This window comes from Sorex fumeus, unplaced genomic scaffold (genome assembly GCF_029834395.1).
Source record: "Sorex fumeus unplaced genomic scaffold, SorFum_2.1 ptg000013l, whole genome shotgun sequence".
In the NCBI taxonomy this organism is placed as follows: Eukaryota; Metazoa; Chordata; class Mammalia; order Eulipotyphla; family Soricidae; genus Sorex; species Sorex fumeus.
Window position 1 is genome coordinate 22,899,330 of NW_026606070.1, and position 22,542 is coordinate 22,921,871.

At 36.2% G+C, this 22,542-nt stretch overlaps 1 protein-coding gene across 23 annotated transcripts in view; it reads right to left on the reverse strand.

The window, feature by feature from the left end:
• The window catches only part of ADGRL3 (adhesion G protein-coupled receptor L3), an 882,914-nt gene that overhangs the window by 136,020 nt on the left and 724,352 nt on the right, over positions 1-22,542 (reverse strand). For all 23 annotated transcript variants that reach the window (XM_056111479.1, XM_056111470.1, XM_056111466.1 and 20 more), the window contains 2 exons: positions 9,802-10,011; positions 4,758-4,978 (listed from right to left, as the gene is read on the reverse strand). In XM_056111479.1, coding sequence (XP_055967454.1) covers positions 4,758-4,978; positions 9,802-10,011 — 431 coding nt within the window. The remainder of the gene's footprint in view (positions 1-4,757; positions 4,979-9,801; positions 10,012-22,542) is intronic.

A 22,542-nucleotide genomic window follows, 5' to 3' on the forward strand; every position in this document is an offset into this window, starting at 1 on the left:
TTCAGTTGTGTGAGAAGAGATCATGATTTATATTTCTAAGACATCTTGATTAAGCCACTGTTGGAAACATCATCAATTCATTTTAGTTTTCCAACTGTATACAAATGATGCATAATGTTTCCCTTTCAACACCTGCTTCCTCAAAAGGCAAAATAACATGGCCTAGAAGACACCGAGTTGGATGAATTCCCATAGGGTAGAAGTTAAGCATCTTTCCAATATATTCTGAGGGTGTCTCAAGACTATTCAAATTGTACAAATGAGACACTAAGTGCTGTATGTCTTCCCATGATAGAATTTTAATGCAGCTTTCCCTATCTTTTCCTTTCCTTGATTTACCTACCTCATTTTCTCTTGATCTGTCTTGCTTGTCTTTGTGTTGAGAAAAATGGTAATTGTGAAACTGAACTACTACAAAGGTTGGATCACTTGACTTCCTGTTAATCATCGATTTGCTCGAACGGGCACCAGTAACGTTTCCATTTGTCCCTGTCACGTGCTAGTGTAGCCCAATAACGTCTGTTTGTTCTAGGAACATGAAGAACCTCAAACCAATCGTTTAGGATCTTGATGAAGAAGTCTGACCATCTGGTAGGTGGGCGGCCACGCTGTCTTTTGACATCCCGTGGAATCCAGTCGGTAACGGCTCTAGTCCAGAGGTCGTCTCTAAATCTCATTACATGTTCAGCCAATCTGATTTTTGAGGCCTTGGCAAGCAAGACAGCGTCCCTGATTCTTGATCATAGACAGAGGTCAGAACTCCGGATTCTTTCTCCCATCTGAGTGCAACGTGATGCTCCAAGCACTGCTCTTTTAATTCCTCTTTGGGAGACCTGGATAGCTTATTAATCCTGTTTGCTTAGGGCCCAGGTCTCTGAGGCATATGTTAATGCAGGAAGAACAGTGGAATCAAAGAGATGTGCCTGGATCTGGAGGTTCTTAGTCCTCTTAGCTATTTCTTCAAAGCTCTTGAAGGTGTTCCAAGTTGCTCTCTTCCTCCTGTGCAACTCAGGTGCCAGGTCATTCATCATGTTGACTTTTCGAGCTAGGTACACAGAACTGTTGCATTCGGTGATGGTCGTTCCATTGAGAGTGAATGCAGCATCAGGAATGTGGCTGTTTCTCATAAAGATTGTCTTCATAAGATTCAGCTGTAGTCCAACCTTTCTACACTCACGGTCGATGTTGGCCAGGATTTGTGCCTCTTGGCTAATGTTTGGTGTTATTAGAACAATGTCATCAGCAAAGCGGGAGGGGGTGTAGTTGCCGACCATCTATCTTCACTCCCATTCCTTCCCATTTCAGTCATTGTATGATGTTCTTGAGGGTGGCACTGAAGAGTTTCAGTGAAATGGTATCACCCTGCCAAACCTCCCTCTTGACATCAATGAATACTTCTTTGTAGAATGGTGAGATCCTGGTAGTGAATGCGTAATACAGCTCACAGAGGATCCTGATGTATTGAGTTTGAATGCCCTGATTGGCTAGGGCTTCAATGTCCTCTTCCATCTCAGCAGAATCAAAGGCCTTCTTTAAATCAATGAACATTAGACAGAGCGGCATCTTGAACACCCGAGAAACCTCAATGAGCTTGGTTATCGTGTGGATGTAGTCGATGGTGCTGAATCCTTTGTGGAACCCGGCTTGCTCACATGGTTGTCCTTCATCTAGTGTTCTGCCAATCCTATTCGGGATGACTTGAGTGAACAGCTTGTAGATGACAGACAATAGGCAGATTGGGCAATAGTTGCCAATGTCGTGGATGTCTCCCTTCTTGTACAGTAGTACAGTCCTGCTGGTTTGCCATTGGGATGGAACTTGCATTCAGACAGATAGCATGTGAAGAGCCGAGCCGGCGTATTGATGAGTACTGATGGCAAGTTCTTCAAGTGTTCAGGTCTGACCTTGTCTGGGCCAGGTCCTGTTCACTTCTTTACCGACAAAGTGGCGTGTCGGATTTTGGAACATTGGGGACGACATATCCATCCTGTGGAATTTGGTATGTGGGTAGGTGGACATGGCTATCGAAGAGATCTGAGTAGAAGTCATGGATAATCTTCTCCATTGCTCTTCTGGAAGATGTGATAGATCCATCAGGATGTTGGAGGGCAGTTATCTTGGTCTTGTAGTTGGCGAGGGACAGGCGGGTGTTACAAATGCTTTTCGTGGCTTCTGCTGCATCTACCCGCACTTTTGTTCTTCTCTCTTTGAGGTCTTCCTTGATTGCATTTCTGCACTGCTTTGCGAGCTCAGATATTTGCTTGCAGTTGCCTGAGGCATGTGCCAAACCACATTGGGGAATAAGCTCAAGAGCTACAAAGGCTTATTTTATTTTTTAAAATTTATTTATTTTTTGCTTTTTTGGGTCACACCCAGCAATGAACAGGGATCACTCCTGGCTCTGCACTCAGGAATTACCCATGGCGGTGCTCAGGGGATCATATGGGATGCTGGGAATCGAACTCAGGCCAGCCGTGTGCAAGGCAAACGCCCTACCGACTTTGCTATCGCTCCAGCCCCAAGAGACTTATTTTAAATCAATGTCTGGGAAATAAAATACCCTCCAACCTCATACAGTAATAATGTCAGTAAATGAGAATTTCCAGCTGTGATATAGGAAATTAAGGCAACAATGGCCAATGCCTTAAAGTCACAAGAGACTCTATACTATTGATTCTAAGAAAAGACAGATTCCTACTCTCCAGAAAATGACATATGTCTTAAATAAGTGACTACAACTTTAAGCAAAATCTTGGGAGTCAGTTTAGTAAAAAGAAAACTTGTAAATAACTCAACAGTTATTTACAAGACAAAAATCAACATAAAACAAAGTAAAGACAAATGAGCAATTGTAAAACAAAATTGATGTAGAATATTCGAGGGGCTTGAGGAATAGTAAGTAGTGAAAGAATTTTTTGTATGCAGCCCCCAGTTCTTTTCCTAACACTGAAGATTGGTGCCCCAAATACCACTGAGAGTCATTCTGGCACAAATCAGCAACAGTCTGAGCATTATTGGATATAACCCAACACAACTCCATATACTACTTACTATCTTAAGCAGTGTAAGATCATAATTATATAATTCAGTTTAATTTAATTTGATGAAGAAAATGCATTAATTAAAGAAAATAATAAAGAAAGAAAATGTAAACTCTTATGATCAAAGGGGAGTGACTGCTATTGAGTTTCCTTTGGGACTGATAACAGAGCCTAAGACTAGACATTGGTAATAAATGGGAACATCAGTATTAAAAACAACCAAAACATACAATTTAAAAGAGCTAATTCTATGGCATATAAACCATATAGATAGTGTTAATTTAAAAATAATATATTTACCCTATCACCAACCCATTTCCCCTCCCCTAAAACATCTTTGAGTAATTAATCCAAATCTATTCTACAGTTGTCACTGGTATCCATAAAATGAACTCATACCCGAACATAACTCAAAAGGTTAGATTAAAAATGAATTGATATCAGTGATCTTTAAGCAAATGATTATATGTAGCTAATAATGGTTAATTAAAAAAATTCAACAGAAGAGAAATACTCTTTTAACCGTTTTATTTGTTCATTTGCACGTGTACCAACACACACAAACACACACACACAAAATACACACACACATTCTATTTTAACTATGCTTCCAATTACTCTGAACTTTGTGGCCTGTCAGATCCTTTCTTCTGGGAAGAGAGCTGCTTTATTACCAATTACTAGCATTTTCAAGCTGCTGATTGTTGATGGAAAGTCATGAAATTTGGCCTATTAACTTCCATACAAATTGATGTTATCTAACCTCATCTAAGCCTTCTCTACCTCTTGGAAATCTTTTTTTATTAATGTCTAATTGGCTTCTTAACATGTTTGCCATAGTGCTCATTTCAATGCTTTTCAAATCTCCTGTCACCTCAATATGACCTCACCTATTCACTCAGCAAAACTCGGTGTCTACGAATACATGGAAAATTTTTTCTACTCAGAAATTTACTTTATTTGTTTTTTTTCTTTATATTCCCCTCAAGAGAGAGGTCATTTTCTCATTTCTAAAATAAATCTGATGTTTTGTTTTTGTTTTTTGCTTGGTTTGGTTTTGGTTTGGTTTGAGGCCACACTCAATGATGTTCAGGGCTTACTCCTGACTCTACATTCAAAAATTACTCCCAGAAATGCTTAGGGACCATACAAGACCCAGATCCAGAGAACAATACTAGGTTGGCTGCATGCGAGGCAAATGCCTTAGTGCCTGTACTACCTCTCTTCCCCAAACTCGATTTGTTTTCATCACATACCTACCATCATCTAAATCTGTACCATATGCAATGTAGATTAATTAATTATTATTTTTTTTATCTGTAGAAGTCATCCTTAGGAATTGGCAAATTCTGAGATCAACTTCAGTACAACTTAAGGTTTTCTTCATCATACTGAAAATTCAGGAATACGAGTTTTCTTTTTTCTTGGGGGGGGGGGAGCACACCCAGAGGTACTCAGGTTAATTCCTGATTGACTCAACGGACCACATGGGGTATCGAAGACTGAACCCAAACACCTACCTGCTCTATTATTCTCATTAAATAAAAGGTTCTCTCATAATATCATAATAAAAGCACAACCACAAACAGAATTATTCTTATCTGCTTTTCCAGAACAATCACTGAGTAATATAAGGTGATATTATTGACTTAAGCTTCCAAGAAAATAAAATTGAATTATGTTTAAAATAACAGGCGGCGACAAAAAACAACTCACACTTTATCAGTTCCGTAACTTCTGTAATCTACTGCAGCGGATACTGCCACAATGAGTGCAGGCATGCCATAGCCAACCAGGTAAAAGTATTTCCGCCGTGAGTGCTCGCTCTCAAAAACTTCCACCAACATGATGTAGAGCTGCACTCCCTCTAGAAACATCCAGGTAAATGCCGCCAAGAAGAAGAAATGTAAAAGGGCAGCAAACACTGCACAGGCAATCTAGGAAAAGAAGAAGAAATAATTTAATCAAATAACTTCCAAATAAACATCAACTGCCATTAAAAATATATTAATCAAGACTGCAATATGAGTAGATCTGCAAAAGAATAATCTACACAAGTTTCTTTCTTTTTATTTTTTTCTTTTTCAGTCACACCAGGTGATGCACCGGGGTTGCTCCTGGCTTTGCACTCAGGATTACTCTAGTAGTCCTCAAGGATGCTGGGAATCAAACTTGGGTTGATCGCATGCAAGGCAAATGCCCAACCTGCTGTATATTGCTCCAGTCCCCTTCACAAGTTTCTTAAAATTCTGAGATTAAAACCAAATTAAATAAGCAAATCTTTGAGCGCTCTGTGTCACATTTTGTTAATCATGAATAATGGATGAAAAGAGCACTATAAGAAAATTTTAACAATTTAGCAAAAGTTCTACTAAGAGACTAATGATAATTCTAATAGAGATTATGTTAAAGGCTTAAGATGAAATGCAGGAATATTTTCTCTTGACTTTAATAATGTGCAATCATTTTGAATTGCAAATTAAAGAAAAACATTACACTCATGGATATGGATTTAAATCAATATCACTAATATCAATATATTACCAAAAGATTATAAATTCCTATTAATTGATTGCTTTCTTTCCTGCCAGCTTTCAGAAAGGATTTAAAGTGTGACTCAAAATTCATGTTGTCCAGATGTGAAAGTAGATCTGTTTAAAAAAAAAAAGGCATTCCAGGGTCCTGAGAGATAGTACAGCAGATGGAATATCTGCCTTGCACATAGCTGAACATGTTCAATCCCTGACACTCCATACGGTCCTCCAAACATCACCAGGAGTAATTCCTGAGTGGAGAGCCAGAAGTAAGCCCTGAGCATTGCCAGGTGCGGTCCCCAAACCCAAAACCAAACAACAACAAAAAGCATTACAGAGATATACTATTCATTTTTAGTTCAAAATTAGTTAAATGACCTAGTGAAGCATTCTCAAAAATGTAATACTCCTTATTATAAAATAAAATAAAATGCATTTTAAGATATTCTAAGATTTAGCTGACCATGTGTTAATTTTCTGAAGTCATTACTTGCAATTCTCCTTTAGAGGAATAGTGTTCATTTCTTAAAGAATTCCTAACTAACTGAAATGTTTAATTCTGGAGCAAAGTTATAATACAGTAGGCAGGGTGTTTGCCTTGCATGGGGCCAACCCAGGTTGTGCCACCTCATATCATTCCTTGAGTACCACCAGGAGTAATTCCTGAGAGCAAAGCCAGAAGTAACAGCTGAGCATTGCTGGGTGTGAACCATAAAACAAAAGAAGAATTAGAAATAAGTAAATACATAGCCCAGCGGGTAGGAAATTTGCCTTGCACGCAGTCAACCGGGCTGACCCAAGTTCGATTCCTTTGCCCCTCTCAGAGAGCCCGGCAAGCTACCGAGTGTATCTTGCCCGCACAGCAAAGCCTGGCAAGCTACCTGTGATGTATTCAATATGCCAAACACAGTAACAACAAGTCTCGCAATGGAGACGTTACTGGGCCTACTAGAGCAAATCGATGAACAACAGGAGAATAGGGACAGTGACAGTGATATACTAGAAAAAGACAACACATTTGTAGAAAATATAAGATTAGTATATATTCGATGATGAGTATGTTACTTGAGAAATAAGACAAAGTGTGGGTGAATTTCCTTGTGCTAGAGAGTGACAGTGAAGAGAACATGAGCTCAATTGTCAGAGGCAAATAAAAGAGAACCCTAAGAGTAAATGTGAAATGCAGGTGAGGACACCCAACTTTTTTCTCGTTGACTAACTGTATCAGAGGTAGCACTGTCTGTAGCACTGTCCTCTGTTGTTCATAGATTTGCTTGAGCGGGCACCAGTAATGTCTCCATTGTCAGACTTTTTGGTACTTTTTTTGGCATATTGAATACACCACGGGAACTTGCCAGGTTCTGCTGTGCGGGCAGGATACTCTGGGTAGCTTGCTGGGCTCTCCAAGAGGGATGGAGGAATCGAACTCGGCTCGGCTGTGTGCAAGGCAAACACCCTACCCACTGTGCTAGCTCTCCAGCCCACATCGGAGGTGATATAATTAAAAGTAGTGTTAGTACCAAGGTTTTCAGCATACAAAGTTACCATAGGACTACCACTTCCAAAGTGTCAAGGACTCTTTGACATAGCCTACCATCATGGCTATGTCACGTTAGCCTACCTCTTTCTTTTCTACCCTCTCTGCCCCATCAATGCATGATGACTTCATTCTATAGTCAAAGTGAAAAGTTCTGATATTAATCAACACTGTCTACTCCCTTATTTTGCCTCTGTATACAACACATATCAGAGAGAGCATGAGGAATTTGTGCTTCTCACATTTAACTTAATACAACTACCTTCAACTTGATAATGTTGCAGCAAAGACAAGATTTATCCTTTCCCATTGTGTGTACATAGTATACCACAAGGTTTTTTTTTTTTGACTTTTTGGGTCACAACCAGAGATGCTCAGGGGTTACTCCTGGCTATGCATTCAGAATTACTCCTGGCAGTATTTGGGGGACCATATGGGATGCCGGGGATCGAACCTGGGTTGGTACATACAAGGCAAATGCCCTACCCACTATACTATGTTCTGCCTCCCACAAAGTTTTTATCAGCTCATTTTTCACTGGGGCATTCAAGTTGTTTCCAGATCTAACTATTATAAATGGTATTGTCATGAACATAGATATTTAGTATATTTTCACATTAATGACAGTACCAAGGACTGGAGTGATAGCACAGAGGGTACGCAGCTGACACAGCCAACCCGGTTCAATTCTTCTGACCCTCTTGGAGAGCCCAGCAAGCTACAGAGAGTATCTCGCCTGCACGGCAAAGCCTGGCAAGCTAACTATGACGTATTTGATATGCCAAACACAGTAACAAGTTTCACAATGTTACTGGACCCACTTGAACAAATCGATGAACAATGGGAGGACAGTGACAGTGACAGTGACAGTGACAGTGACAGTACCAAGGAGTGTAATTGCAGGATTATATTGCACCTACATTTGAGAAGTCTTCCTACAGTCTTCTATAGATACTAAATTATATTCTATTTCTGACGAACAGGAATGAGGATCTTTATTTTTAAATATAAAAACGAGTTGGAATGAGTTATACTCTACTTAAAATTTTCATGTCAATCATTGTTCTATGTACTATTTGGAGAAAAGAGTTTTGTTTAGGATGCAACAGTTGGTGAGGCATATCATACCATATGTAACATCAGGAAACCAAAGTAAGAATAAGATTTGTAAATGAAAATAAATCACACTGTATTCTAATTGCAGGTCAACAAAAAAATAAAATTACTTCTTGAAAAGACCATCCAGTTTTTCTAGTGCTAAAACTATTAATTTTTTGTTATCAGAAGGATTTACTTTTGGGGAGAAAGAAATGCATACTTTGATTGCATATTCATATGTATGCATTTATGGGTAAAGCTGCCACATTCATATATGATAAGAATTAAAATTATAATCACCAAAATTGTATCCTTTACAGCCATTAATCATGAATGTGTAATCACAAACATGAATCCAAGCATTTTTATTGTATGGCATTCATAGATATACGCATATACCAGAGAATAACATTAAGTAAATGAATTATTTATTATGCCTACAAGTCCTAAAAAATAAGTTTTCATTTTCAATTTTTATCCAAGAGAAACAAATTAGTGCTCTGTACATGAATCTTAAGTAAGTAGAAAGGGTTTGGTAAAAATTATAAATAGTCATAAAATAAATCGGCATAAAGTATGTGATATTTGGATGCTGTTATTCACATTTTTTACACTGCTATTCACATTTTTTTGCTTAGCCTTACAAAAAAGTTTTACAGAAAGCAGTTGTTCAGTGCTAATATTTTTCCTTTTCTTTTCCTCCCCACCACTTTTCTCTCGTCCTTTCTTTATTTTGATATCTCAAAATGTAGGTATATAGTAAAATACAAAGACAGCATTGAAAATATGAGCTGTTTGAAAAAAATGGAGTGTCAAACAAAAGTGGGGAAAAGTTTATATTAAAAAATACCACCTAAAATTGAACTATTTTATACAATACCTCTTAGAAAATCTAAAAAATATTTTTAAAAGTACATTATAGCAATGTAGCACTGTCCTCCCATTGTTCATCTATTTGCTCAAGCGGGCATCAGTAACATCTCCGTATAAATTTAAAAAATTAATTATATTTATTAGAAAATGAGGCTGGAGCAATAGCACAGTGGGTAGGGTGTTTGTTTTGCACACGGCTGACCTGGGTTCGATTCCTTTGTTTTTCTCGGAGAGCACGGCAAGCTACCTAGAGTATTCCGTCCGCACAGCAGAGCCTGGCAAGCTCCTCCTGGTATATTTTATATGCCAAAAAGAGTAACAACAAGTCTCACAATGCAGACATTACTGGTGCCCACTCGAGCAAATTGATGAACAATCGGAGGACAGTGCAGTGCTACAGTGAAGAAAATACATTCCTTTATTCCCCAAGAATTTTTGACCTTTTCTCAATGAGCTCTAAGATTGAAAAAATAATGGAAAAGGATGAGATATACAGTTCTTTAGAAATTTATGTTTGAGAAAAATTTCTGAATAAATATACATTCATACATATTTGATATATATATGACAATGGAAAATGAAAAAGGGTGAAATCAAATAAGATCTAAATATTGGTATTTATCTTAGCTGGAAGAGAGTATAATATCAAATATGAATATTTCCAGTTCAAAGCTAGAAGTTGATTCATCCTTCACTAATATTGATGGAAGATGCTTACTGGTTGGTCAGTTCGGTTGATTCCGATCAGGAAGAGCAGTTCTGCTACAAAAAGACTGATGCAGAGGTTCTTGTGGATGGTGTTACGGTCACTCTGGAGTCCACGGAAAAAGCAAAATGTGAAGATGCAAATCAGGAGACAAACAAGGGACAGCAAAATTCCAACCCATGTGATCACATCCAGAAGAAGGTCATGGACAGCATCACTGTGCTAGAAACAAGAGAAAAATCATATGCTGAAATTAGGAATGACCACCTTTTTTCTGATGCCTTTGAGTTTTCTTTATTATTACAAACTGCAATAAAAATAAGAAACCTTGCCTATTTCAAGTGAAACAAATTTATCACTGAACCTTATTTCAGCTAAGGCATTATCTAATCTCCACAAATCAATTGTACTTGTATCAAATTCTAAGAGTTAACTGTTTTAATCTTCGCGTTTGCCATCTGAAAGATGTAATTTTTATACATGATCCCTTTTCAAACATGTTTATCCTTTCACTGACTTCGCAGTATGATTATGCCCAAAGACTCTAAAAAAAAAAAAAATAACCAATCCAGGCACCATAGACACAGCTGCATGGGATCTTAGATTAACCACTTTAAAAGATTACCACTGTATCCTCATTTTAGTAGTACACTAGATATCCTACACATAAACAATGAATAACTTTATCTGTTTTTCTAAACCAGAGGTAACATGTTATATCCTTCCTCTGAGGTATAAATCTGTTTGATATTCAGGTTGTCATTACTATTCATAACTTTACCAGGTAAAAACATTTTCCTGATAGGTCTTTCTTTGTTTTGAGACCATTCCTTGAGATGCTCCTCGGTTAGTACTAGCTTTGTGTTCAGAATTATTCCTGGCTGTGCTGGGGATCAAACCCAGGTGGACTGTGTGCAAGGCAAACTCGCTACCCTCTGTACTATTGTTCCAGTCCCAGAATGTGGCTTTTTGAAGAAAATCAATGACATTTTGGTCAAATATTTCAAGGAAAGATTTTATTTTTAACCAACTTTTTAGAACAATTTTTAAACATCTCCCAGGAGGGTATAAGTATTTACAAAATTAAGCTGTGTCCTTAGACAAGTACTTTCTCAACTAAAATACTTTTGAATCACTTAGGGGTTAGAAATGTAGTTCTCCGTCATATAAATCCTTTATCAGAATTTTCAAGGTTCAGTTCATAAAGATATGCATTTTATGAAGATTCTCATTTATTTCTGGTGAAAAGCCACATACATGTCCCATTTATTTTGTGGAAGATCTGAAAGCATTAGGATATTCACTGGATTTTTATTCATATTGAATGGCTTAAGGAGATCAGAAAGCTTGATCCTTAAAGAATTTTACATGAAGTATCTGTTAGAGAGTTACTGATGGAAAATAAGTATCTAGCATTACTGTATTCGATAACAGTAGAATACAGAGAGTAAAGGGAAAAAATCACTTAAACACTTGTCCTAAAACGGTATATTTTGCCTATACTAAAATGATTTTGTGAGTCCATATCTTTTGGGTTTCTCAGTTTAACTTCTATGTCGTTTTCATATTTTTCTAACATGTAAAGCACTGCCTCCCCTGTAAGCAAGACTTTACTTAAAGTCACTCCTCTGAAGTTTTAGAATAAACAGTAGGTCAACCCATGCATTTGTTAAGATGTTGGATCAGAATTGATAAATTGTCTGTGATGGTCAATTCAAATTATCATTTAAATCATCCTTAAAAGAAGATTTTACTTTATCAGTAGAAGAATTTAAAAAAAAAAAGGTTAATTTAAGGAATGGTATTTTATTTTATTATTTATTATTTATTTATTTATGCTTTTTGGGTCACCCACATTGATACTCAGGAGTTATTCCTGGCTTTGCACTCAGGAATTACTCTTGGTGGTGCTGGGGGAACCGTATGGAATGCCAGGAATCGAACCCCGGTCTGCCGCGTGGATGGCAAACGGTTTTCCCACTGTGCTATTGCTCAGGCTTCAAGGAATGGTATTTTAAAGAGTAGTAGGACAGCTGTGGGTTTTTTTAATCTAGTCACAAACATGAATAATACTTCAAAATCTAATGTTAGATTTTTTTTTGACGGGTGGGTCATAGGAGGTATTGGGTAAGCCCAACTGCTCTCATATTAACTCCTGGATGTGTGATGAAGGATCATTCTTGGCAGTGCTCTGAGCACCACATGTGGTGTCTGAAAACAAACCTGGTTTGACTGATTGCAAAGCAACTGAAAAATGCTAGCAGCAAAAGGATTTATATAGGATAATATCACTTATTCAAAACTTTAAAAGACCAGGGGGTTTTCCTTGTACAGATGAGATTTGGGTAAGATCCCTGGATTGAAAAATAAACATTCTTTTAAAAAGTAACTTCAAAAACACAAACAAATGGTATTCAGGTATGATCCGGCAGTGATGGGGCAACTGTGTGGTCTCATGGGAGGAGAGCAGAACTGGCATGTCCTTCCTGCCCTGTTGAGGCCAAGAGTTGCCCCCCACAAACGGCTCTCTGGCACGTCCATGGCCCCAGAGGCACACGAACCAATCTTGTAACTATGCAGCTTTTGGCAGAAATCCCTGCAATTTCAATTTTAATTAGTAAAATATCAGAAATTCAAAATCGAGACATCATATGGTCTTCATAACCAGCAATAGAAAACAAATTATTTCACAATGCTTTTTCAGCAGGTCTGATTGTTAGGGGGAAATTCCAAATAATAATGGAGCGTCTTTTTTTTCTTTTTTACTTTTTATTTTTATTAGTGAGACACCATGAGGTACAGTTGTAGACTTACAAATTTTGTGCTTGGGTTTCAATTAATTATAAAATGATCAAATACTCATCCCTCCACCAGTGCTCATTTCCCACCACCACAAATACCAGTATCCCTCCCACCCCCCATCCCCCCCACCCCACCCCGCCTCTGTGGCAGGGCATTCCCTTTTGCTCACTCTTTCCTTTAGGGTGTTGTAGTTTGCAATAGAGGTATTGAGTGGCCGTTGTGTTCTGTTTATAGTCTACTTTCAGCATGCTTCTCCCACCCTGGGAGGATCCTCCCAACACCCTTCATTTGGTGCTCCCTTCTCTGAGTATTTGAGATATTTTTTACGTGGAGCGTCTTTTGTTGAAATAATGAATGTAGTCAAAGTAGAGAGAGAGCTAAGTGGAAAATATCTGCCTCACAGGCATTGGGAGAGATGGAATGGTGGGTATATTGGGTTTCTTGGTGGTGGAAAATATGCACTGGTGAAGGGATGAGTGTTTGATCATTGTATGACCAAGACAAACCTGAAAGCTATGCAACTTTTCTTACAGTGATTCAATAAATAAATTAATTTAAAAAAACAACAATGGTATTGATTTTAATGGATATGAATAAATAGTAAAAGTGACACAAGTGTGTGGGAATTTATTAAATTGGACACAAGTTAATATGATTTAACTGATAACTTTTTGACTTTGCATATTATAAACATTCATTTTTGCTTTAAAATGGAAGCTGAGCTGCTACAGTTAGCTATTTTTCACACTACTAGCAGATCTTAAAATACACAAAAAACATGTTTAATTTTTTTTTTTTGGTTAAAACTTTATCCTTTCAAAGGTTATTCTGAATGTGGACATTTTTCTTAGAAGTGTTCTAACTGCTGTAACCTCAGTCATAGCACTTCTCATATTGCTAGATATGACTTCACAGTTGTTATTTGATAAAGAACTCTGCTAGAACACTGACAATGAAATAGCTTCAAAATATTCCTGCATAACTCTAAATACATTTTTTGGAAGGAGTTGAAATTGTGAAAGAAAACCACATGAAATTTTGCCTTAACTGCTTTGTTCTCCAAGGGACACTACTAAAGCAGTTTTGGGTCTCTGATAGCTTAAATTACTTTTACTGTTTGTGAGTGGAGAGTGGTTAGTGCTTCGTGGTTCCCTGAACAGAGAGCTATTTGCTCTCTTCTTTGACTCAAAGGAAAGGTGCTGTGATTGAGTATCAGGCACCAATGTTCAGCACAGCAGTCTTCCATAATGGGAAAAATGTCAGGTATAATACATTCTCAAATGTACCATAAAGACCAAAAATACCCATAAGAAAAACCCAAAACAAGGAAAGAAAGAAAGACAAAAATAACCCCAAATCTTCTGCTTTTATGTAGGTCATTACTTATTAGATGTGTGTTAGTTTACTTGGTCACTTTGTAAGTCCTTCAAAACCCCATGCAGAGTTATTAAGAAAAGAATACCAGATATCAAAACATTAGGACTAAAAGCAAGTGACACTCAAAGGCAGAACAAAAAATATAGTGATTGTTTCATTTTCAGTTATTACTGTGTAGCTCAGGGAAGAAATACCAACTACCACCTTGCATATGTTACACAAAGAGAGCAGGATGCTTTAAATACAACCTACATTTGAATTTTACCCATAAACATGAAAGGGAAAAGAGAGACATTAAAGGCTAATGAGATATTTGAGAATAGTCTGTTATAAAAGAAAGTCTTAGAGGTCAGTTCATTAAAAAAATCTCTCCAAGAGGGTAGGTAATGGAATAAAATTCCTAGAAATATTTGTAACGATGTAATAGTAATGGATAAAATATTCTTAAGGTCTTCAGGTTTGTGACCCTTCCATAAGTCAGTCATCTATAACATGAACTGTAAATAATTCTTAAGATTTATTAACCTTATTTCTACATTATGTCCCAGTGCTATACTTTAACATAAAAATGAAATATTAAAATGCTTCATAAATACTTAATTTTCAATGATGATACTACCCACTCTTCTTCAATTAATATCGTAGAAATGAACTGTATTATGTCAGCCAGCACACCTTTAGTAACTATTTTACCTTTACTAGATACTTAAATTAATATTAAATACCATTATTCAACATTTATCTCCTTATTTTATCCTGTAGTACATCCCCAATTATGCTCTTCTTTTATTTGCTTTATTTTACACAACATATTCAATCTATCAGAAAAAATATTTAAATCTCTATCTTTTAAATGTGCTTCTCATCCCCCAAATTGCACCAAATTGACCAGAATCAGAATTCTAAAATGTTCTTTTACTTTTATGATCGCCTACTTCTATGCTCAACAAGAGGAGGATTCTTACCATATAAATATTTAATACTACTTAGAGGCCGAATATTTGAGCATCTCCCATTCAAAATTGAAACCCCACGTCTTTACAAAGGGCCAGAAATTTCTATAAAATGTGGTTTCCAGAGCTAAAAATTACTATCTATTCCTTAATTCATTCAGCTCATTCCATCCCATCAGAATGTTCAATTCTTTGGCTATATCTGGCACATTCTAGCTTCAGACTTTGCTATTGATATTCTCTTGATCTGGAATATTCTTCAAGTCAAGACTTTTGGGTGGTTTATTTGCTACAGATCTTCGACTTTCATTTAAATGTCACTCTCTCGCAAAAGATTTTTCTAATCACCCCATATAAAATCACAAATAGCTTTCCCTTGTTCTTATCCAACATATCATGGAACGGTAGCACAGCAGGTAGGCTGTTTGCCTTGCACGTGGCCGACTAGGCCAATACAGGTTCCAGACCCAGGTTTGATTCCTCCGCCCCTCTCAGTGAGCTTGGCAAGCTACCAAAAGTATCTTGCCCACAGGGCAAAGCCTGGCAAGCTACCCATGACGTATTTAATATGCCAAACACAGTAACATGTGTCACAATGGAGATGTTGCTGGGCCTGCTCAAGCAAATTGGTGAACAACGGGAGGACAGTGACAGTGACAGTGATGATTTATTTATTTTTTTACTACTTTACTAGAAAGTAGATTATTTGAAACAAATTGTTTTATCTCTGTTGACCACAAATTTACGTCCAATTCCTACAAAGTCTCTATGATAAAAAGGATGTGTTGATGTTGCTTGAGCAAATGAACCTATTTCTTTTTTACAATGCATTTGGATTATAAATGGGAAGCTATTAAAAAAGAAAAATGAAGGTTGCATCATACTGGCCATGGTAGTAACTGAAATTTTTTGTTTCTTAAACTATCTGCTTTAAAATCTTGAATAAGGATAAGAAATATTAAATCTTGATAAGTAGTTATATCATAGTATCTTAAGATATGATGAAATGTAAAAGCATCAGACAACTATAACAATGAAGGCAGAACTACTCACGGAAGTTATCAAACACTATTAATTCTTCAAAGCTAAAGACATGGATTTCATTTTGTTAGTCCAATTTTGCAGATGTTGTCTCTAACAAACTAATTAACCTATTGAATGTCAGAGTCCTCATAAGTACAGGAAAAAAATAACTGAGATTTCAGATTATTGTTCCAAGTACATAAGGTAATATATATGAAAATATGTGAGTACTTTTCTTATATTTCCTATTAAAATCTGCAACAATTAAATATCTTTTATGTTTGACAACAACCTTCATTTAAATAATTAAAAGCTTGAATAAAATATATATGGTGGATCAGAAAAAAGTGTGCAGCAACATATGTGTTAATGATATTTTAACTAAAGTCACCTAACATTATTCTAATGAATATAAATTTCACTGCCAGCTGGGTTCATAGTACTAATAATATTTGTGCTACTGATAAGAACACAATATGCCCATAAAATAAAGAGGAATGAGACATTAAGAACCTGAATTTCACCTTCACTGCCACCAAGTTGTAAATACAAATTTAAAATAGCTAAACACAGAGTGGATCAGTAATGTAGCTCACTGTAAAAGAATATGCATTATAAATATGAAGTCTTGGATCCAATTCCTGGCACCACCACCCCTCAAAAAACAAACAAAACAGCTCACAAAACACATGCGCACAAACACAATTCCATTTAAATATTTATCTTTAAAATCATAATAAAGTGTCAAATCAAGTACAAAATTAAGATATCTATTTGAATTTTCCCAGAATGTACTATAGACTAGTACTATCTATTGGAAGGATTACTTGTAAAATTTATAACACAAACAAAAGCCGTTAGGAAAATGACTTCTTATGAGAGAAAATAGAAAGGTACAAGAGAAAAACTTCAAGCTGGTTGACAATGATTAATCATACTTTTAGGAAATTCAATGATTCTGTTTTCTAGAAAGACAATTTTACTGACCACACCAGATTTTTCAGTCTTTCTATAAATTTTCCATTTTTATTTGAAGTGATAAAGTATTTTGTAACCTACAAAGTGCTTCTGATGTTTCTTTTTTTTTTTCCAGATAAAGGATTTTGCTTTGATCGATCACTTGGTATAGTTAGTTCACTGATGAATTTAAGTATCACAAAAAAAAGTGAAGGGTAACAGTTGTGGGGAAACTGTTATTTAAACAATGTTTGAGAAAAGCTACTATGACCATATAACTTGCAAATATACCAGACTTTGTGCTTACTGAAAGTGAATTCAAATTTAAAAATTAGGTCACTGTGACTTTAGCTTGACAATGTAAATAGAAATAAACTTATGTATGCTAAGACACTATAAATTTTGTCATTTTTAAATCTGACTGTCCCAAACATAACATATATGGAAAAACAGACTTTCTAATTTAAATTTGCAACTGTTTACAGAACAGATAATGAACTATATATAATAATTTTTAACCTTTGTTTTTTTCCCTGTTTCATATCTTTAGAAAGTTGCCTTTTTTAGTCACTGCTTGAACTATAATCCTCTAATAATTATTAACTAACTGTAGGCAGCAATAGTCAAGAAACTATTTTATGATGCTTGAGATATCATATTATTTTAATGCTGAATTTGTGTGTCAAAGCATATTATTTTAAATTGCCTCAAATGCATATTTTTAGAGTATTTATAATATAGCTAAAATGAGTTTTTTTTTAACAAATGTATGATCTTTTGCTTTTTCTACTAAAGTATCATAGAAGCATTGATTTAAGTCATAAATTTCATTGAAGCCAATCATTGATAAGAAATTCATTTTCTGATAAATGTAACATGATCTCTGGAAACAACTTACTAGCATTTCTCAACTGTTGAGAACCAGCTCACCACACAAATACTTTGGAAAATTAAGTGCTCAGTGATACGACAAAATAAGGAATTTATTTGCAGAACAAGATGAATTTCAAAATGAAGTGATGTAGCAAAAAGAATATGATTTTATTCCTTAGTTTTTATAGTGAATTAACGAAAACAATTCAGTAACGATTTTCATATTTGTATCAAATTGGGGGGAAAACTAAATATTTTGAGGTTTTACTTGATAAACTGAAAAATAAGGCACACAAAAACATTTACATCCTAGTCTTCCTTAGATTCAACAGAAGCAACTCAGCAAAAGCTCACGGGTGTCAAAAGGATAATATAGTTTACTTTAAAGTAGTTGAGACTTTTCTGCTGTTAATGAGAAAAATATTTCATCATACTCAATAAACCAGATATATGACTACCATGAGAAAATTTAAAAAAATAGTAGAAAATGTGTGAACTAAATATCCTGCAAAATTTGAGCACTAAGAACAGATAAAGACTTTTAAGATATATTAAAGTTGATAGCCAAAAAAGAAACTATTGATAAATTAAAATTTTTAATGGCAAATTATTAATCATTAAATAAATATAGAGTTATTATTTTTTTATAATTTTTATATTTATTTATTGAATCACTATGGGAAAAGTTACAAAGTTTTCAGGTTTAAGTCTTGGTCATGCAATCATGAAACACATTTCCCTTCACCAGTACTTATTTTTCACCACCAAGAACCCCAATATACCCCTCCCAATGCCTGTGAGGCAGATGAATTCTACTTAACACTAAATATAGAGTTTTTAGGATTATCTTGGTAGTTTGCCTTTAGAAATGTGGGAATAACTTTATATTCTAATGTGATGATAGGTATATAGGAAAGTGCATTCTTTAGTTCTTTGTATACAGTGATAATAATGATATCTTGCATTTTTTAAGGTACTCAGTTCTATAACACAGTATGATGTAATACAATTGATTTATGATTGTATTCTAACAGAACTTGGTGGGAAAGACACTGTAAAATGACACAATGTCCATATACTCAAGATTCTGAAGACCTAGAAAGTTTGATATTTCACTACCCAGCGAGTAAAATATTGAGCTTTATAATCACAGAAAATTTATGTTAGATAATAGATTTATGAAAGCCAGTCACTTAGAAAAGCAAAGCTTTCACATAACCACACGGACAAAACATTATAGAGGTAGATAAAATTCAAGTTTTCATAGGGCTCCGAGGACAGGAAAAAGTCGTATTTTTACGAAAGTTTATAATTCTCACATGATCGTAATACATTTTCTCTTACCTCTAGTAACACAAACAATTCAGTGAAAAAAATAGAGTATCAGGGGCCGGAGAGCTAATAAGTGGGTATGGTGTTTGCCTTGCTCATGGCCCATCTAAGTTGCATCCCCAGCACCCCATGTGGGCCCCGGACCTTCCAGAAGTAATTCCTGAGTACAGCTCCAAGAGTAAACCCTGATCACCCTTGGGTGTATCTCCAAAACAAAACAAAGAAGCAAACAAAAATACTATCATTTAGCCAATTAGGAATTAGGAGTTCAGAAGGTAATTTTCCTAAAAGCAAGAGGCTATAACGAAAAGTTGAGATTCGGAGTCAGAGAGGTAGTAAAGGGGTTAAGGCATTTGCCTTGCATGCAGCCTACCCTAGTTAGGCCCCTGCCACAATAAATGGTTTTAGGAACAATAAAAACCAGTGTTAACCAACACACAAAGAGCAGAGAGACATTTTTCATTATCTGCCAAAAAGAACAATTGGGGTCAATGAAAGAAATATGAACAATGTAAATGTTCTGCTACTTTCCTAAAGCATTACAGTGTTTTGTGAAGTTAGAGTCAAACATTCATTAACTGGTCTGAAACATAAGTGCCTGTTTTCCTCCCATAAAGAGTGCTCATAAGGAGGACTATGGGGAAAAAACAGATATTTAAATTAGTTTACTTAACATTCTGCTTAACCAACCCATGGGTGATTCCCAATAGCGAAAAGACTTTGAAGTACCATAAAAACTATGTCTATTTTATATAAATGAGTTCACTTAAATGTCTGAAATGATCACATTTGTGTTTAAAGGAGAGGAAAATCAGATATCTCCTACAATAAGAGAAGTAGAAAGAACTCAGAAGTAGTGTACCAGTGATTTTGCCACCTTGGGCACTCCTTCCTTCTAGCATGCGGTTAAATTGACTTACTTAGAACATTTCTTTCAGCAAACTAAGCAAAATCTCCCCCTTTTCTCTCTTAATAAATTACAACTTCCCTGAGGCCAGGGACCTTTTTTGTTTACTCCCCACACAGTATGTTGTGGGGAGAGGGTGGTTTGAAATTTTAATCATAGTGAACAAGAATAGCATCATTGAGAAGGTAATTGGAGCAAAACCAGATTAAGGAAGCCAGCCATATTGCTATAGGGTAAGCATTAAAAGGCAGGAGACTGTCAGGTTTTTTTAAACTGATTTTTCCAGGAAGTCAAGGAGGCCAGCCTGACTAAAGCTAGATAAACTACAGGAAAAAAATGTGAGAAGTTGGAGTAGGAGGTAAAATTAGGAATTAGGCTTTTACTCTGATACAGAGCCCTTCAGATTGAGTCAAAGGTATTAAGTATCTGATTTGCATTTTAAAAAGATTACAGAGCTGTTTTTGAGGAGGGACTTGCTCTGACTCACGTTTAAAAAGAATCCTGCAACTGTGCTGAGAATAAACCAGAAGGGAATAAGAGAAGAACAGAGAGACTTTTAAAGAGAGTAACAAAAAAGTTGAACTGAGACAATAGGGACTCAAATGTAGGTCTCAGGAATGGAGATTCTGAGAAACTGTCAGGCTGGATCCAAAGGATAGGCTCCCTTCATAGAGCTGGGCTCATGGTAAATGGTTTATAAAACAAAACAAAACAAAACAAAACAATAAAAACAGGTCTGCATGGCTGAGGTGCAGAGCACCCAAAGGAAAGCAGACACTTTCTAAGGAGACTCAAATTTCAGAAATATGAGACTTATTTATTAGTCTTAGTGGGCCTAGTAACAGAGAAGTTGAATCTGCGTCTGGAGTTTGGAACTGAAGACAGAAAGTGAGAATCATGAGGTGATGTTTAGAGTTATATGCCTATATGACATCACGTAGGCTGAAAGAATGATTACTTTCCAGACCACATCTAAAATTATTTCTCGGGACAGAGCAACAATGATAGTGTGAGGGTTGGAAAAATTGTATGCATGGCTGACTTGGATTAGATTCCTGGCATATCACATGGTCCCCTGTGCTGTGCCAAGAGTGATCCCTGAGTGCAGAGAAAGAAGTAAGCCCACAACCATGTGAGTGGCACAAAAACAAAAACAAAAAAAAATGAAGGAAGGAAGGAAGGAAGGAAGGAAGGAAGGAAGGAAGGAAGGAAGGAAGGAAGGGAAGGAAGGAAAAAATGAAGGGAGGAAGGAAGGAGGGAAGAAAGGAAGAAAGAAAGAAAAGAAAAGAAAGAAAAAGAAAGAAAGAAAGAAAGAATGACAGACGACAGAGTTGAAGATAAGAAGGAACAAGCAAAAAAGGCCAAGGACTAGCCACCAAGGATAGAAAGAAAAGCAAGGGTGCCCAAGGCAAAGCAAAGTGAGAATGTGACTGATGCAGTTACTCCAGAAGTATTAAATGTATTCTTCTCATCCTTCAGAGCAGAAAACCATGCCTCTGTTTTTATTTATCTAGCATTAGTTATAATACATTTATTTATGATAACATAGTCTCAGGTATGCAATGTTCCAACACCATACTCACCACCGGTGTCAGTGTCCTGTCAACAATAATCCAGGGTCCCTTGCTACCCATCCACTACACCCACTTAAACTCATTTAAAATGAATTAATTCTTATCCGTTGGGTCAGATAATTACAGTAGCATTAAGGTTTTCAGTATGTGTACCTTAACTCATCACCAGCAAAGTGGCGAAGGACTCTCCACTAATATCCATACACCCAGGGACCCTCATCACTTCTACCCTTCCATGGCCTTTTCAGTTCCTATGGCCGGAGCTTTGCCATCATTTTATACCTTCTATTCCCTTGGTTTGTTCCTCTCTAGACCATTTTTTTATATCCCCCCTAAGGAGTTCTGTCTAAGATACATGATCATGCTCTGTGTCCCTACATACGAATGCAAATCTCAATTACATCACACTAAATTATGAGAGCAGCTTCACTTCTCTGGACTTTTCACCCTCTCAGATATATGAGTTCTTTGAGGCCTGTAGGCTTCCCTGGAATTTCAGAACCTAGTTATCTCTCAAGCAGATAGGAAAGAAGTCACATTAACTGAGAGACCAGGGCAGAGAAGACAACATCTCAGTAACTGTATTTAGGTGCTAAAAGACATTTTTTATGAAAGAATGAAGGAAATGCTGAATGAACAGCAGAAAATCACAGATAAGGGTGACTCATTAAATAGGTAAGCCCTTGAGTGAAGACAGATTGCAAAGGACACTGTCACTTAATTGCTACAGCAATCTACTCAGTGATGTTTCCTTTATAGATTTTCCTGCTCTAATTGGATGCTGCATTACTCACTGCACAAAGAGTGTTATGTGGTAGACATTAGTGTGATGGAAGCTTAGTTACTGTGTTTTATGTAGACATAGTTTCATGGATGATAAGCTAGTTTATTTTATGTTTTATAAAGTATTAAATATATTTCATAGTGTATTAGACATTTTATATTATTTTAATGC